We start from the raw sequence: 19,460 nt of genomic DNA, 5'->3' as shown, positions 1-19,460 counted from the left end.
TCATTGATTCCTTCCTTCCATGATGTGGGCCCTAGAGATTGAATTCAGGGCATCAGTTATGGTGGCAGGCCCTTTAACTGCTGAGCTACCTTACTGGACCCCTTCTTAAGCTTTTATAACATAAAAAGGGGTTTTGTAGAAAGACCGTAATTTTTCTATGCTTTAACCATTCTTCATAGTTGCGTACCATTGTTAATGTTCCATTCTTTAAAAAACACCTATATAAGGAACTTAATACAGTATTTTCTCATTTTAGATTATTTACAATATAAAGTAGTGACTCATTTAACATTGCAACAAATATTCTGTAAAGTATTTTGATTTATACTCACAACATGCTTTGCAGAAGAGTTTTAACTATATGCTATTTCCTTCAGATTCTTTTTATTAGAGATTAGTTCACTTGATTTTCATAACAATCCCTAAGTTATCATTAATTGTACTTATTACATAAATAAATAAATTAAGGCTAAAGATTTAATGATTTTCCAATGTCCTGTAAGTAGACAACAGCAAAACTGTAAACCCCCTAATTCGTTTATATATATACATGTATATATATTATAATTTATTCACATTACATCCTGATTGTTATCCCCTCAATATTATCTTTCTGTTCCCACCCTCCCTCCCTCCCTCTTCTGCTCCATCCCCCTCCCTTAGACCTCTGACCGAGGGACCCTCCTCCCCCACTGTCTGGCCACAGCCTATCAGGTCTCATCAGGATAGCCTGTATCCCCTTCCTCTGTGTGCCTACAAGGCCGTCCTGCCCAGGGTAGTAATGAAAAAGGGGACACCCCCATGTAGAGAATGAGATGCCCATCGGCTACATCTGAACAAGGGATCTAGGTTCTCTGCATGCATTGTCCTTGGTTGGTGCCCCCTAATTTTCTTAAAGTTTTCCTTTTTAACAGTAATGTAAGAATACTCATTTCACTGCCTCAGTGACCTGTACTGTTAATGTTTTCATTGTATTAGTTTTCATGTATATGGAAAACAGCTTCTAAGTATTCAGACTCGTAGTTTTTGATCACTTGTGAAGCTGAGTATTTTAAATATAAGCTGCATTTATGTTAAAATGTCATTCTATAGCTTAGTTATCAGGTACTGTTCATTCTTAATAATGGTCATCTAACAGACTCCCTCGGTATGATTGCATTCCCACAATAACCCTTCATCCAAATTGAACTTACATATAAATTGTTTGTATTAATAATATCTATCGATAATACACTAAAGTAGAACATTAATGACCACTTACTTCATTATTTCCTCCCGATCTCCATGACTAGCATGTTCTGCCTGTATTTTTTGTCTTAATCGATTAATTTCTTTGTCTAGAATTGATGCAGATTTTTTTACTTCTATCCGCTCTGGGCAGATCTGTCTTGCTTGTGACATTTTCTCCTAAGAAAATAGATGTTTAGATCTTAAAATCCTTCTTTGATATGGTAATTCATTATACTAATTCTACCAAAATATGCAAAGTAAAATGACCTTCGATTTAAGACATGCATTTACCATCCACATTTTTTTCTTAAAGATTTGCTGTTTTTAACTACATATATGCCCATAAGTACAGGTGCCTGTTGAGGCTAGAGATGTTGGATACCCTGAGGCTGGAGTTACAGACAGTTGTGAGCATTAGATATGCGTGCTGCAAAGCAGACTCAAGCCTTGTGGACGAACACAATGCATGCTCTTAGCTACTGAGCCAGCTCTCTAACCACCATTAATAATGTTTCTATTCATGTTTTACATTGAAGAAGCAAAGTGTCATTAGTAATGCTCAAGAAAAGTATATTACTACATAAAAGATTAATAATTTATAAGAACTCCACTACTTCTTAGTGAAAAAATGTAAAATAGTGACAAAAGAATGCTGAGACTGGTGACAGCTTTTGGTGTATTTTAGCACAAACTTTGAACAAAGATTAATAACTTATAAGAACTCTACTACTTCCTAGTAAAAAAAAAATGTAAAATAGTAATAAAAAGAATACTGAGGTTGGTGACAGCTTTTGGTGTACTTTAGCATATATTTTGAACAAGAGAGGTACGAAAAACACAAATAGACATCTTGGTTATATGCAATGAAAAATGCTAAGTATTTTCTTATACAATACCAATTTTATATCATAATCTACTATATTATGTCTGAAACAAATATGCAAACAGATTAAGAGTGCCACACATTTTTCTTATGATGTAAAGCAAAGATGGAATCCACCACATACAATAGGACTGCCTTCAATTTATTCCCTAAAAACACAGCGGATGCTTAGCTGTGAATAGACACAATGGGCAGGAGTTAAGCCCTGTCAGCACACACCCCAGAGATGCAGGCATAGTCCTGACAATAAGTGGCATACACTTATTTACACATGCCAACTGAGAGCGCCATTGTCTCAACAGCTGAGACACAGTGAAAGATTATCTGGGCTAGTCAGTGCTTATATTCTGAGAGACACTAAGAACAGAAGCACCTGTTACCCTGTAAGAAACAAAAAACTCATGACATTTTTTCCCCCTAGAAACATGACACTGAAGAAAATGGGTCTCAAGAAGAAAATGAGAAAGATAATATAGCAAAGTGGAAGGGAAGATGGGAGCAAATGAATATAGTAGGGAAAGGAGAGCAGAGAATAAGGGAAGATAGGGGGCAGAAGACAACTAACCAAAAAGAAAAATGCATGGAAATCTCATATGAAAGCCTCTTACTTTATATATAGCTAATTTAAAACTAAAAATAGAGGTTGTACAGAAACCAAATACAATAGACACTTCTTAAATATGTATGTGTGTGTGTGCGCACATATATAACCTAAGTCACTAAGTAAAAGGGAAGACTAAGTCTCAACTACACATTGCTTGCCAGCATATGAAACCTCCAATTCCAAGAATGGGCTACATCTAATCAAACTTTTGGACAAAGGGCCCTCTTGGAAACTTCCAAACAAACCAGGCTAGTGCCAAGGCTCTTGGTTGCTCCTCATAAACTGATGGTAAGAACCTACTGCTGAAAACATCTACACAAATCACTAAACATGGAGAAGTGTACTGGTGTCTACCTAGAGCCTTCACCCCAAATGACTAGCATTCATGGTACTGGAAGGTACTCTGCACACTACCAATAGAGAAAGGTAAATACCAACCCAGCTATGGTCTACAACAGTTACCTTCATGGAAGATACACTGGTACAATGGTGGCATAAAAGCTGAGATAACTAAACACTATCTGACTGGAATTAAGGCCCACTCCATGAGATGGAATCTATACTCTGTACTGTCTAATGTCCATGAACCTGAGACTAGATAGGACATGGCCAAGGGGAAAACTAAACACCACTGTTCTGCTAAAGGAACATAACGTATAATGGCTCCTGCTATCCTTGTTGATCAGGGCCTTGCTCAGGCATCATCAAAGAAGTTTCCGTTTGCAGCAGATAGAAACAAATAGACACCCCCAACTGAACAATATACAGAGTGAGAGACCTTGGAAAACTCCATTCTAAATGGGATGTCTTCATCAAATCCCTCCCCTCAGGGCTCAGGAACTCTGCAGAAGAGGAGGCAGAAAAACTTTAAGAGCCATAGGGAATGAAGAACACCAAAGAAACAAGGCCTTCCAGACACATCAGGCCTGACCTACATATGAACTCACAGACTGTGGTAACATGCACAGGACCTACATAGATCTAAGTAAGATGGGGTCCCTATGCTGAGACAGAGAGGCCCCATACCTAAGCCAGAAGCTAACTCCAAATAACTACCTGCAAAGGAAAATTTAGCTTTTTTCCAAGAAACTCTCACTGGCTATTCAAGTCATACACACTTAAGGATAAGTCCCATGCCCAGCAGTAGATGGCCAACACAAAACAAACTCATTGAAGGTTTTGTTGCCTCTACTGCTTTGTGTTTTTTGGGTTTTGTTTTAAACTCTAAAAATCTTTTGCTTATATATTATGGTTCTCATTTTGGTTTTTATGGGTTTTCTGTTTGAGAGAATATATCTCTTAGTATCTATGTGTTTCTTATGTTTTCCTTTGGTTCTTTTTCCTATTCTGGTTTGATAATTATTTTTAGATGTTTCAGTGTTTCCTAATAAGATAAAAAAAATGTGTGCACTTGGGTGGGAAAGTGGGGAAAGGAAACCTTAATCAAATTATATTGTATGGAAAAAAAATCTATTTTCAGTGAAAAAGTAAAAATAACAAAAACTTAAATTATAAGATTCTTAATGATTTAAGTTGAAGATGAGGTAATTTCAAAGGAAAAACAAGACCAAACCACTGGTTAACCTGTAGCTCCTTTTCCTTCATGTCAAGTTCTCTTCTCTTTTTATTTAAGGTATCCAAATGTTCTTTCTGTTTATCTTCATAATGCTGTTTTCCTCGTTTCTGGCTATCCACTTCAGAGTCAGCAAGGTTTAATTCATCCTGTTTCAACAAAGACATAATAATCTATAAAGACAGGATCACTAACAGCAGGATGGGTGCTCTGGGGTTTTTGGGAATAGGGGACAACAGAGTTCATAAAAGTGTCCACATGCATTTTTGAACAAGGAAAAACATCCATTCACCAAGATCTCAATGATAAGTCACAACCTCCCTAGACACCTCTGACTAATACTGCAGACACTCCTACTGGCAAGATTCCTTTATCTGGCAGCTGCTAACATACCACAGCGGGAGTCTTAGGAATTGAATTATTTTGTTAGAAAATCATCTTGGTTTTTTTAGTGATAGCTAGTGTGACATTCTGGGAAGGAGGAAAAGCTTCTTAGTAGTGTTTTGTTACAAGCATGTTTCTCAAAGGACTCACGTTCTTTAAATGATTTGAAGCCAGAGCAAAGAGCTAAGATAAAAAATTCTTATTGCAGCTGGAGAGATGGCTCAGAGGTTAAGAGCACTGACTGCTCTTCCAGAGGTCCTGAGTTCAATTCCCAGCAACCACATGGTGGCTTACAACCATTTATAATGTGATCTAATGTCCTCTTCTGGCCTGCAGATGTACATGCAGAGAGAGCACTGTATACATAATAAATAAATAAATATATAAATAAATTCTTATTGCCTTTTACCGAACTTACTTAACCCTCAAGTCCAGGGCTTGCTTGATCTTAGATATTAATTAAGCATAGAGAATTCAAAATAGAACCCAGAGCAGAGAAGAATACATTCTAAACGGAGAAGGGAACTTAGGGGTACAGTGTTTGCATAGCATACAGAAAGCCCCGAGTGTGTCCCAAGCAACAGACATGAAGCAGAAACAAAAACAAATAAAACAAAGCTTGCTCTTCATTCTTTCTTAGTTTTATGTCTCCTGAGTAAATAATTTATCTGTTAATCTTTCTTTTTCTATTCTGCTTTAACACATCACTATTAATATATTAAGTGACCCTGTTCAATTCTTTATCTGTGTGAGATTTTAAATGTTATACTATTATCAAGGTAGGTTCACTGCTGCAATTTTTGAGATCAAAATTCTACTTTACCTATTCTTCAGATTTTTTGACAATTACAAGTTTCATTTCTTATTTTAAAACAAAGTAATAAATTTGTCTTTCTCCATTCTTTATGTTAATGCTTATTTTCTCTACAACCTATTTTCTTATTTATCTAGTCAATATTTATCCTTGTTTCTCTTCTACTTTAATGTTTAAATTGTATATCCCTAGTAACCAGTTGATTTACCAGTGAATTATGCTTTATCAATAAATTTCAAATTCTGAAAATAGAAAATTACTCATTGAAATGGCATGGACAATAAGGTGCAGATAACAAATCAGCCAAACAAGGATAAAAATTATTTACTGGTTTTATAAGTGATTAACTTAAAATTTTAATTAAATTCAGCTCACTTTATTTCCATAAATCTAGTTACAAATTAATTTAAAGGAAATCAGTCCACAGCCATGACTTTAATCCTACCACTCAGGAAACAGAAGTGTATTGATGTGTTAGTTCAAAGCCATCCAGGTTTATAAGGTGAGACCTTGTTTCAAAACCCAAAAAAATCAGCTTCAAATCTACTGCAATGCACTGATAATTGGGTTAAGTAACATTTTATTTCAAGCTGGCTTTCACAGCTGCTAATCCATGAGTAACTAAAGGAAAGATGGAAAGATTCAGGCAGGGACAGAAACAAAGGGCATTCAAAGACACATCTACTTCTGCTGTTTCTGTTGAATAAAGAAGTTAAGGTTATGATCCAATTGTTTATTCTTCTAAATATAAGAATGGAGTATTTTGTATTAATTGACCTAATTCAACAATATATATGTTTATAGTTACACCTATCCAGTAAGGATCTTTAGGTCAAGATTCAATGTGTTTGTTGGATAGTAAGCTATAACATAAAAAGCACAGAAGACAGAACAATTATATAGATACCTTAAGTGGATCTGCTAGCTCTGATAACTGATTAATTTTCAATTTAATTGTATCATACTTGTTTTCTGCTTCAATTTTTAGACTTTTAAGATTCTCCATGTTTTCTTTTTGTTGCTCCATATTTTTCTCCACCATTTGCATTTTTATCTTATTTTCCTCAGCTTCATCTTCCTGGTAAGATTTTAAGAACATAGAATTAAATACAAGTTATGCAACAGAATAAAATCTATAAGCAGTTCTGAAGAGGAAAGAACAACAGCAAAACTCAGAACTAAGATAAAACAAAGTATTTTCATACTCTAAACGGGAACTTAAAAGTAGAACAAAAAGGTTCAAAAGAAGGAAAGGCATTTAGCAGTCAAGTAAAAGAAAAAAAAAAAAAAAAAAAAAAAAAAAAACACTGTTTAAAACAACAATAAAAAGTCTATTTATTCCATCTTCTCTCTTACTTTCGAGATATACTTAGCGTAAATCAGTATATATTTTGACAATGTGGTAGTGGCTAAGTAAAAAAAAAAACAATTAAGACATACTCTATGCCTTCAAGGTAGTTTATCAATTAAACACACACACACACACACACACACACACACACACACACACACACACACACACACACACAAAACCCATGATTACTAAGAAAACTCAACCCTCAATAGCCAAAAATGCTGTAGCACAGGGAAGTATTCCTGTTTTCCTCATTGCAAGTAATATGCTGCCATTCACTTACACAGAACACCAGTTATGTGGCTTGTTTGTTGCATTCCAGAAAAGTTAAATCAAATGTCACAAACAGATGGATAAAAATACTTAAATTCAGAAAAACATATAAAACTTAAGATAGAATATGAATCTGGAAAAAGAAATACAAACAGCCCAACTCTGACTGACTGAAAAGGTATTCCTGACCTCTCGTCCTCCCACAGGAACTGGCTAATGTTTACCTTATGTGGTAGAAGAAAATTCTATTATGCATGCAAGTCACATACACAAAACCCAGAATTCTGAAGGCCACACTTCAGGTAAAATCTGATACATTTTATGAACAGTGATGGCAAGCATAAAGAATAGTTACAATTAAAGGATCTTTTAAAAAGTGAGACCTATAAGCCACTAAACTAAGTTATAGGTTTATTTTTTTAACATTTAAATTGAAGAAAAGTATTTTACCAAGGTTGCAATATCTACAGATTGGTGTTCTTCTATATTCTCAAGTTCCCGAATTTCAGAAATATTTTTTCTTATTTTCATCTAAAAAGAAATTTAGAATTTAATAAAAAACAAAATCCTTGGAAGAATATATTACACCACAAATATCCACTATGCTTATAATACAGTGAGATGTAACAGTTAACAATGGGATACACCATTACTAAATGAACCCGAGGTGTGAGCATACATGTGCACTGCACCATGATCACTCTACTAATCCATTTCTACACAAAGATGATATATAAAAAAAAAAAAAAATCCACCTTGGCATTCAAAATGACCACACTGTTGAGTCTATGAGAGAAAATGCTTTTCTAAAATACCTAATGTTTCAAATTATTCAAAGATTACTATGTACATCTCGTGTTTCCCAAAGACCCAAATAATCCCTGGGAGATTTGGAAGTCCATGTAATCCAAAAGCACTATAATGTTGTCTACCATTTTTACTAATGCTTTCAAATTTACAGATAGCTTATAACTGTACCTAACATTATCAAGAAACAAAACTTTATCTTTTTTTTTTTTTAAATCTATGTACTTAATGATGCAACACACACATCCTGGCTAGTTTTATGTCAACCTGACACAAGCTAGAGACATCTAGAAGAAATCTTCACTAAAATGGCACAACAGACTAGATTGGTTTATTGATTGGTGATTGTGAAGAAGGACTCAGTTTAGCGTGGGCAGTGCTACCCTGGATTGGTGGTCCTGGGTGCTCTAAGAAAGCAAGCTGAGCAAGCCTTGAGGTGAAAGCCAGTAAGCAGCACTCCTCCATGGCTTCTGCATCAGCTCCTGCCTCCATGTTCTTGCCTTGTGTTTCTGCCCTGATTTCCTTCAATGATCGACTGTGATGTTAAATTTAAGCTTGAAACAAACCCTCTCCTCAAGTTGCTTTTGGTCATGGTGCTTTATCAAAGCAATAAAACAAACTCTAATTAATTCAACACATAAATGAAAGGGCTTGAGGACAAAATATTTGAGAACATGAATGACAAAATTATACAATTAACTTTGAAATGGTAAGTTGGAAAAACCAAAGGTTGTTATGTACCTTTATTTCTTTATAATGTAGTTGACACCTTCTAAGAAGTTCTTCATTGCGTTTAATATCCTTCTCAAGGGCAGACAGACGGTGCTGAAGATTTATTATGTGGGCCTTTTTATTTTCAATCTCAGTCTCCAAATCACTTGATAGAGAAGACAAAAAAAAAAAAAAATGCTTTTAACTCTCATAGATATATAGCTCCATTGCAAAGTGTATTTGTAGTGACTTATTTATAAAAACCCTATTCCATTAAACCAGTTGTATAATCCTATCAAATTAAGTTATCAAGTTACCAGTGAAAACTAGCAGAAATGTCAAAATATCACCTAAAATTATTTTACTGATTTGAGTAGCAAATATTATAATATAAATTCTACGCTCCAGGAATTATTCATGGTGTTAGGCAGAGGTAGAAACAGGATGAAGACTCAATCCCTCAAAAAGAAGACAGCCAGACTATACTAAAACATTAAACGTGAATAGACAAGATACTTTATGTCCTCACAACTATAGGAATACAAATATGGTTCTGGAAGAATGTCTTTACCAAGTAGGCCAGTTGCAGGGCACATGCACACACACAAAGATTGGTGACAGGAGATTTAAGAAAAAGCTTAACAATTCTTGTTTAAGAAAAAATTCTGAGAATGTGTAGGGAGTGGAGGAAAAAGAGGACAGAGATGGAAAACAAAGATGAAAGATACCAAAACCACAAAAGGTCTCTTTGTGGCAGTCCTGCAAATGCTATAATTTCAATGTTCTGCATTATTATTTTACACATGGAAATAGAATATCTGTCATGTAAGGAGATATACTAAGTATAAGCTAAGTATACAAGTTGCTTGTGTGAGATGAATTCCAAATAATGATCAGTCTCTAATTCTGCACTGCACTTTGCTGGTTTCCATAGCATTGTTCATGTATAAATTACCCACCCCCTCTTAGCACATTTGGCAAGCACTAAGTATTTGAAGGAACAAATGAAAGCATAACCTCTGAAGTAAATTACTTCAACAATATCTATCAAATTGTTTTACCATATAGTTCAAAAACACACAAACCATCAATCACTCTAAAAGTCTGCTTACACATCATATATGCTTTCCTAACAAGATGAAAAACTAAACCAAGTGGCACAACATTCATTTGGTGTTCCCCACCCCCAAGCTTTTTCTACTGCTAATCAATACATTTTAAATTTCTAAAACCTTGCAATAACTTCATGCTACTTTTAATAATCACATGAAAAGTATTCAAGATCTGAAAATGAGAAACCTCAACAAAACCCTCATTTCCTAATAATGACCCTTTGACTTTGCACAACTTTCTTAGCTAACCATCTTCTCTCCTTCCTTTCTTCTGTAGCGGGGCTGGAGGGTGAACCCTCGTGCGTGGTAGGCAGTATCCTACTAATAATCCTTTCTCCTCAGCCTCCAAAGCAGCAAGGATGGCACCAGCACTAGCCTTTTATCTGAAGTTAACTTATTCTAAATACTCTACGTCATTAACTCAAGCATAAGCAATCATTTCATCAAATGGAATTAGTTTATTAGGAAATCATGATGTCTACAGTATCAAAAACTGTTTTCTAGAAGCCCCGGTACGTAATTAAAACATGGTTCTTTTTTAGGTTCTCAATTTTCCTAGGCCTATGTTTTAATTTTGTCAACTGGCGTTCTTTCTTGCTTTCTCAAACAATGCAACTCTATATGAGACAGATAAGTAAGTCTGTGCCTGTATGTAGCCCAACACTCTGGACTCTTGCTTTAGAAAGAAAGAAAGAAAGACAGACAGACAGACAGACAGACAGACAGACAGACAGACAGACAGGAGAGTCGCTGTAACTCGACGCTGCAGCTCATGTGCATTCTTTTCAACATGGAATGCTTCAGATGTGTAATCCTGTTTTTGCAAGAGCCACATCAGTCTTCTCTGTATCCCACTGTCAGCATACATGCTGCCCAAGCAAGCACTAGTTTATTCTTACTGCATCCTTACAGCTTGTAGACAGGTAACAATGTGCAGGCCACCTGCTGTTAAGGACATTTAATGTATTTGGTCCTTAATATTGTTGTCAAAATAACTGCTGAATTCCACATCTAGTTAAATAAACTTCTAAGACCAAACACTAAGATAAATCGCAAAAAATGGTACCCAAAGGAGACAGTGGGAATAATACTGAAGCTAACTAAACTCAAACCTTATTTCAGAGTCCACATCTCTGCTTAGAAACTTGGGTCTTGTGCTTTCAGATGAATAATAACGTCCTGCAAAAACCTGGTCACCATCAGCAGTAAAAGCTTCTCTACAATTTTTGGGTGGCTTCTGGGACTGCATGACTGCACGAGCTACAGAATTATTCTAGAATGAAAAAGAAAGTATATTTTTAAAAACACTGCCAAAGTATTTCTGATGGATATACTCAAACTTTCACCCACTGATAAGAAAATTCAACTATTTTTATTTAAACATTGTAATAATTCCCAAAATAATGTACTTATGAAATATTTAAAAAACAACCAAACTGGAAATAGTTCCTAGGGAAACAAAATGCACAAAGCAACCAACTCTATATTTTCCTATAGACTCTCCCATGAAATAAAAGTACAATAGTAAAATATATCTATGAACAAATTCAGATATAAAGATTTTTAAACAGCAGGAACCACATAAAATGTATGAATCACTGGCCTTACTTTGATCAGCAGCACTGTCTCTATGCCCCGCATGTCAATCAAGCTGTTGGCAACAACAGCATTGTCTATTTCTAAAGCAGTCAGAACGGTTGGAAACTCTGGATGGTAAGCAGCTCTAGGAGACAAAGGGGGGCGGAAACGTTAAAACACAAGCAAATTTCACATATATAAAAAGCAAAAATAACTTAATGGGTAAACAGACTATAGAGAATATACAGTATCTGATATTTAAAAAAGATCTCTCCGTAAGGTTTATTTATTTGCTGAACAATTACACTTAAACAGTGTAAGACACTGTTCTATGCACATAAAAATACGAGCTCAAGTAATCTCTTAACAACCATAATAACGTACTTTATACATTCCTCCTCCCCTCTTTAAAAAAATTTTGATGAGGACTCTTCAGAGAGCTTAACAAGTTCCCTAACATTGTAAAGATACTTAGATAGTTAAGTGACCAGGATAGATTTTAAATTAGGCAATATGAATTCAAAACCCAGACTCACAACCATTATGCTCAAAATTGATTATAATAGTTATATTGTTATAATTTCTCCTAAATCATGATTTTTTTCCTATAACTATGCAAACATAAAAGTTAGTTAATTAAAATTGAGTAACTATTTCACTGAGTAACAGCAACTGGAAACAGCTCAGTAAGAATGCTGATCATGAAAGCATGAAGATATGAATTCAAAATCTCAGTGTCCACATAAAAAGTTGGACACAGCTGTGAGCTCATCACTGACGCAAGCAAGTACTGAGAGCTTGCTGGGCAACAATCCTCTCATAAGTGTGCCAAATACATCTTAAAGAGTATCTAATACAGTCAACGTACTAATATTCTAATTTTTACATTAAATGCATCATTGTTGTATTAACATTTCAACAATAATTTACAAAGTTCTTCAGAGACATAGACAGAAGTTCCCTTCAGAACATTTAAGTCAGCTAAAGATTATTAAATCTACTTGAGGCTCTTATCAATAGCTGATCAACAATAAAAAATACTGGAATTTAAATCCTTCCACTACTTCAACAACTTTGTATTTTAGCACCATATACTTGATACTAACCAAAACACTGACTTTGCCGTAACCCAGACCTGTTTTATTAAACTATAATTTCTAAGTCTTACCAAAATTTTTCCTCCGAGGCTAAGCCTGTTAAGTCTGAATATTTCATAAAGCCAGGTCAGGTATACATTTTCTGCCAGGCCTTACTTTGTTTGAACTAATTTCTCAGCAACATCTTCAATTGCTTCTCCTTCTGCCACATCCACAAACTTAAAATTTATATACTTCAGTTGTAATAAGGGCAATCTTACTGACATCTATAAAGAAGTATTATTAATTTTAAAAGGACCCACAGCTACCATTAAGTTTTGTATCTTCAGTGGAGTATCATTCAACTTCTTTCAGTGATTCTCAGCAGCTGATTTAAACTTTTCAGTAGCCTAATTCCCAAGCCTCTTACCCATCTCCCAAGGCCCTCATTCTCAGCATATGAACTCATTTCTTCCCCCTCCCCCAAGAAAACTGGCAGTACACTACACAAATTTAGCTCACCTTCTCATCCCTTTCACAGTATACTGTAAATCAGGGTTGCTAGACTTTGCTAAGTCTCTGGAAACACGTAGTCTGGACAGTGATAAGCATTCCCCTGCCCCAGGGCCAGTCAGAGCTGTCCATACAACTGTTCAGGACTACACTTTCTGGTCCCAAAATAAAAAAGCATAAGCTGGAGACAGCCTACTGATAAAGATTGCTTGCTGTTTTTACAGAGGACCGCAGCACCCATATCACGTGGCTCACAACTGCCTTTAACTCCAGTTCCAGAGAATTAAACACCCTTTTCTGGCACTAGGGGAACTGTACTCATATGGGCAAACCTCAGGACTCCCTACTCCATTATAGTTAAAAAGTGAAATAAATCTTTAACTAAAGCACGCATTCTCTCTCATGTAACTTTATACCACAGCTTCCAACTACCCCATATGGCACCCACCAGGCACGCAGATCATCAGTCGAGATATATAGCAGTCCTTTGGGTCATTTTCAATATAAGCAATTAAATACTTCTGTCCTTAGCAAATACATTAGTTAAAAGGCTAGTAGTCACTTATCATCTCTGTCTCACCTAACAAATGACTAAAGGATTCTCTCATTTGAACTATGCCTATATTTTATGATCCATTTTTATTATTGCTTAGAAAGAACCAAAGGCAATTAAGTGTTTATACAGAAGTTTACAAAATAAATGAGGTAGCATTAGACTTTAAAAAATAATCTAATCAGAAATAGGATTTATGGCAAAAGTGAAGATGAAAAGGAATCTCAAAATGCAATATTCGTTACATATAGTACTTTAATTTCACCTTATTTGTTTTAGTTTTATGGTGGGTTTCTTAGGTCCTAGGTTCAAAATATATCTCGAGTAATCGCAACTAGAGGTGTACACTACCATGCCAAGCTCACATATCTTTCTCTATAAAGAGGACTGATCAGAGACAGTAAGAGTTCTGGATACCATTCCTTTGAGAAGAAAACACTGTTCAAACATCCATGAAATACCTTTCAATTGTGCATATGATTAAGTAAACCGAGAGACAGTATTTATTTGGTTACCTAAGTCTCACATCATAGACCTCATTCCGGAACTCAGAAACAATTATCTGTGGCCGAGAGGTTCCTGGTGGATAAAATTTTTTCATCAATGACTGAAGTACTCTCTCATCAGCATGATTATGGCAACAATAGGCTTGCAGAAGTCCTTTTAAGCAAGATTCAATGGCTAAAGCAAGCTCAGGGTCCCGTAGATGAATGCAAGCACCTAAAAGTGATTCCACACAAAAAGATTCATAAATACTTAAGCAATATTGTTCTACGGAGAGATCACTCCCTAGAACTTGACTAAAAAGTTGCTAAAGCCTTAAGTAGAAACAAATGAAAATAAATTAGCAGGGACTTTTGAGCTAGAAAAGGACTGAAGATCCCATGGTCTAAATAACGTAACACATGAGAAGAAAGCCAAAGAGCATATGAATGGGAGAGGAGCTCTGTTTTTGTCTCTTTACTACATCTTCATGTCAGTAGGTTGTCAGGTTACTTGATTAAAATTCCCTAAATTCTTTCTTGTCTATTTTACATTTAATTTAAAAGAGAAAAAGTAAAGGTAGACATTTAAAGTGATTTTTCTTATTATGTTTAAAACTGTGAGCCAGGGGTGACGGCGCGTGCCTGTAATCCAAGCACTCAGGAGCTAGAGATTGGAGGACCAGATTTAAGAGTTCAAGACCAGATGTGTAAGATTCTTTCCTACCCCACTGCCAAAACTCCTAAGTATAAATAAAGTTTATACTTAACTTTATAGAGCTAGTTTAAATAGACTACTTCCTAGAACTAAAGACTTATATAAACGATGTTCTCAAAAACAGTGGTAAATACCTAAAGGGCCAATAGGCTTATGAGTAAATTGTCTCCGTCTGTAAGCATCATCTATTGCTTCCAGAAGAGCTGGAACATGAGGACCAAATCTTTTTAGTCGATCAGTTTTACTATCTTTCAGTTCTTTCAACTGTCTCTGATTATAGTTTAGTGTATGCCTCACATCTACATCTTCTCTCCTAAAAGACAAAAGCAGAGAAAGTTAACACATTATGGGCTAAGTTATACAGAAATATTACGGCTTTGTTTATAATACTTCTATGTTAACCGATAACCTTGCTATGCTTAAAAATGAGGTTTTTATTTACAAATAATTGAGTTAGCAGAGAAAAGTCAGCAGTACCCAAAACTCACATTAAAAGTGATGCAACTATAATAGACTGAAAATCTCAGATTGTCAAAACGTGTAAGAAAGGTCTTAGAAAAACAATTTTACACCTTTATCAGTTCAAGCACGTAGACACAGGCCTTTAATCCTAGCATTCAGGAGGCAGGTGGATCTCTGATGTGGAGGCCAAGCTGGTCTACACTGAGCTTTTCCAGGACAGCCAGGATTATATAATGAGCCACTGACTCAAAACAAATTAAGTACTTGGCAGGCAAAGGCAGGTGGATCTCTCTGAGTTTGAAGACAGCCTGGTCTACAAAGCGAGTCCCCGATAGCCAAGACTACACAGAGAGACCCTGTCTCGAAAAACCAAAACGAAACCAAATCAAATTAAGTCAAAAGGATTTTTACTGATACCACAAAAAAAGTTCTTTCTCTTCATATTAACAGTAGAACTACATGATATTTAAATAAACTAAAGGCATAAACTTACTTAATTCGGACATGTTCTTGTTTGTCCTTTTCTATAGCTTGCTCAAACTGTTCAACCTCTTGATTGACAGTATTTTCCTGATCCTGTAAGACTTTTACTTTCTCTTTTAATGAGCAAATTCTTTTTTGCCTTTCCAACCGCTCTGGTTCCAAGGATTGATCAGTACTAAGGAGAGTAATAAAACAAAAGAAAAAAAATATGTTAAGTAAAAACCTAACATTTAAAAAAATCAGGGCTCAGGGGTGTCTGCTCAAACTATGGCACTAACCAAGGACAATACAAGTAGTAAACATCGAACCCCTACTCTGACCTAGCTAATGGACAGGACATTCTCCACAGTTATGTGGAGAGCAGGGACTAACTCTGACATGAACTCTGGTGCCCCATATTTGGCGACCTCCTCTTGGTGGGGAGGCCTGGTGGCACTCAAAGAAAGAATAGGCAGGCTACCAAGATGAGTCTTGATAGCCTGTGACCATAAAGTGGGGGAGGAGATCTCCCTCGGTCATGGACCTAGAGGAGGGGAATAGGGTGGTGTTGAGAGGGAGGAGGAACGGGAGGATCCAAGTGATAGGATAACAAATGAGTTGTAATCTGAATAAATTAATAAAAAATAAATAAAATAAAACATTTGGGGGAAAAAAGAATAAGCCACTGTAAGGACCTTTCACTGACATAAACACAGACAATGCCTAATTATTAACTACTCCACAATGCCTAATTATTACACAGTGAGGTGACTTTGGAAATGCAATGTTACTGTGTTACCTTTTCTTCAGCTCTTCAATTCTTTTACAAAGCTGTTCACCGTCTTTCTTTAACGCTTTATATTCATTTAGGGAACGGTTATATAAAACCTAACAAAAAAATTAAACATATTTTAGTAACACGTAGAAATACACATTCCATCAAAGCCCACCCATGACTATTTGAAACCATGTTTTTAAATGAGTGAATGAGACATATTTTGATCTAAAAAGACACTACTTAAAAAAAAAAAAAAATTAACAGACAAGGAAAAGCTAACAGAATAGTCATTATGTCTAGTAGAGTTTTTCTATTCTATGTTAGAAGATCCTCCCACCTCAGCATCATTAAAGGCTCTTGTCCTCGTAATGACATCAGTTTTCAGTGCCATGCATTCTGGTGCTCGTGCATTTGTCTCCTCGCTAATTTTTTCTAGTTTATCTTGAATATCTTTGTAGTTCTTTTCTGCATCATTAAGTCTCACCTTCGAGAAAAAAATTACTGCTGTTGTTATTTCCCTCATGAAAAAGAAGATAAAAGTCATGAACAGTTCACATCCCAATAAAATTAATTTTACTCAAGACATCAGGTAAGGGCTGAGTGAGATGGCTCAGTAAGTAGGGCAGCCACTGCCAATGCTCACAACCAAAGTTCAACCTGACAGCTGATATGCTGAAGTAAAGTGACTCTCTTAAGTTGTCTTTTGACCCCTTAACATGACAAAAGGAATCCATGGATGCCATAACATACATGTGTGTGCACATGTGCATGCACATATACACACAACAAGTAAATAAATTAGATGAAGTTATTAGGCAATCAGTTATATAAAATTCTAAAATATAATTTAATTTTGACCCACAATGAAATAATGTCTTTAAATGAAACTATTTAAGAAAGACACAATTTAACAGAGAATACACAAAAACAAATACTAGGTAAGGTATATCCATTTATATTATGAAAGCACAGGAGGGGCTGGAGAGATGGCTCAGTGGTTAAGAGCGCCGCCTGCTGTTCCAGAGGTCCTGAGTTCAATTCCCAGTAACCACATGGTGGCTCACAACCATCTATAATGTAACCTGATACCCTCTTCTGCAGATGAAGCACTCATATGCAATAAATAAATAAATAAATAAGAGAGCATAGGAAAGAAATTATAGGTATGCCAAGAAAAAGTAAAAAATGCAGCATCTGTGCTGACAGCAAAAAGGGTAATTAATTACAGTGTACCTGGACATAGGCTGAGGGAAAAGTTCTAGGCAAAAGACACTAGAGCACATACAAAGTAATCAATATCTACTTTAGAAATTAAGTATGTCAGAAGTTAAGCTGAGATCATCATGATATGAAATGAGATGATGGGTAGGAAAACTAATAGATAGCTAAACTACATAGAAAAGATAATGTACATATTTGCATGCTGAGAGATCCAAGATGACAGAGCTGAACACACACGATGGAGACTAGGACCCGGCTGGGAGCTACAGACCACAAGACCTGGAGAGCCCTACGTGAGAGGGGTCCACACAGAGCAGAGCACAAGAGGGTCTGGCCTCAGGCCATCCAAGAGGCCCACAGTCCCCAGAGTCTGGACCTATACCCACCTGCGAGCTGCATGCAGCCGTGCTCTGTATCATGGACTCCACATCTGGGACTGAACTGTGGGGTGGTGAAGCACCAGAGTCTGGATCTGATGGCCTGGGGAGAACCCAGGAAAACAGGTGGATTTGACCTCAGACTGCTTTGCCAGTCCACAGAAAGACCCAGGAGCCAGCGACCACACAGGCTCAGTATCCAAAGGCCTGCGCAGCCTCCTGTGTTATGCAGTTCCTGCACTCTTTCTTTCTCCCTCTCTGTATGAACTGTGGGCTATGGAGAAACAGCTTCACTGTCTGCTGGCTCAGGGGGAGCCCAGAGTGTGGATCTGGGATAGCTCTGACCTCAGATAACCCCTCCAGGCCACAGAGGAACCCAGAGCACTGGCGGCTATGGACACGTTTTCCAGCTACAGCTCTATAGCCACTCTCAGGTTGACTGCTCTAAGGCTGTACTGTCTGACCGGTCTGAACAGATCAGGCAGAAGCCTAGCCAGCTATCCCAGGGTACTACTGTTCCCACACACTTGAGCAAGACTGAAGCGGCTTGGTGGAGGCTCCCACACTCTGGGAAGGGACTGAACTGGCCTGAGAGGATCGAGAGGAAACTTAGCCAGCAGCCCCACCACACCTACCAGGGATTCCCCTGCTCTCCTACAAACAGATCTGGCAAGTGGCACAACTGGTGGACTGAGCATAGGCTCCCAAAGCCCCAGTGCCTGAGGGCAGGGTTTTCAAAGCCCAGCTAAAGGCAGGATAACCAGCTTTATCTACACCACTGATCCTTGGGCTACAGAGCAGCAGCACCTTCCTCTGCTGACCCAGCAGGGCCCAGGGTGTGGAGTAAAGTCCCCTGGAGCTGAAACCGGGTCACCTGTCTGATCCATGGAAGGGTTCCCTATAGACACCAACCAAGGAACTGCTCTCATCCACCAGTAAAGGGCACCAGAAACTACCTCGCAATGGCAGAGAAAGCAAGATGACTAAAGACCAGCGTAAAAAACACAAACAACAAAAAAACAAAACAAACAGCATCTCCAGATCACAGCTTACCCAAAGAATTCAACGCTGGGAACTCAAACGCAACTGAAGCACAAGAAAATGACCTCTAATCCTTAGTAATGAAGATGGTAATGGAGGAAATTAATAAAATCCGTAAACAAATGCAGGAAGATGCAGCCAAACAGATTGAGAACATTAAAGAGGCCTATCGAGAGGAAATGAAATCACTGGAAGAAATTCAGGAAAATACAAACAGATGAAGGAAATAAGTAAAAGAGTTCAAGATCTGAAGATGAAAATGGAAACAATGATAAAAACACAGACAGAAGAAAGCTGGACACAAGAGAACTTAGAGAAGAAAGCAGGAAATGCAGAGGTAAGATTCTCTAACAGAAAGAATTCAAGAGATGGAGGAAAGAATGTCTGGAGTAGAAGATACAATTGAACTTGATGCAACCATCAAAAAAAAAATGTTAAATCTGAAAAATTCCTG

General features: G+C 36.8%; 1 protein-coding gene across 1 annotated transcript in view; it reads right to left on the bottom strand.

Annotated features, from left to right (window-relative positions):
• Nucleotides 1-19,460, bottom strand: part of Smc6 (structural maintenance of chromosomes 6) — a 61,578-nt gene that overhangs the window by 15,620 nt on the left and 26,498 nt on the right. Inside the window, exons 11-22 of the mRNA XM_051143433.1 lie at nucleotides 16,705-16,851; nucleotides 16,389-16,477; nucleotides 15,621-15,785; nucleotides 14,800-14,978; nucleotides 13,981-14,185; nucleotides 11,354-11,468; nucleotides 10,858-11,018; nucleotides 8,664-8,799; nucleotides 7,566-7,646; nucleotides 6,396-6,566; nucleotides 4,302-4,439; nucleotides 1,262-1,407 (exon numbers count right to left, since the gene is read on the bottom strand). Coding sequence (XP_050999390.1) covers nucleotides 1,262-1,407; nucleotides 4,302-4,439; nucleotides 6,396-6,566; nucleotides 7,566-7,646; nucleotides 8,664-8,799; nucleotides 10,858-11,018; nucleotides 11,354-11,468; nucleotides 13,981-14,185; nucleotides 14,800-14,978; nucleotides 15,621-15,785; nucleotides 16,389-16,477; nucleotides 16,705-16,851 — 1,733 coding nt within the window. The remainder of the gene's footprint in view (nucleotides 1-1,261; nucleotides 1,408-4,301; nucleotides 4,440-6,395; nucleotides 6,567-7,565; nucleotides 7,647-8,663; nucleotides 8,800-10,857; nucleotides 11,019-11,353; nucleotides 11,469-13,980; nucleotides 14,186-14,799; nucleotides 14,979-15,620; nucleotides 15,786-16,388; nucleotides 16,478-16,704; nucleotides 16,852-19,460) is intronic.

The sequence above is a fragment of the Acomys russatus genome, chromosome 1 (assembly GCF_903995435.1).
Source record: "Acomys russatus chromosome 1, mAcoRus1.1, whole genome shotgun sequence".
In the NCBI taxonomy this organism is placed as follows: domain Eukaryota; kingdom Metazoa; phylum Chordata; class Mammalia; order Rodentia; family Muridae; genus Acomys; species Acomys russatus.
The sequence above is the reverse complement of the archived record's forward strand: the minus strand, read 5'-3'. Positions and strand labels throughout refer to the sequence as shown.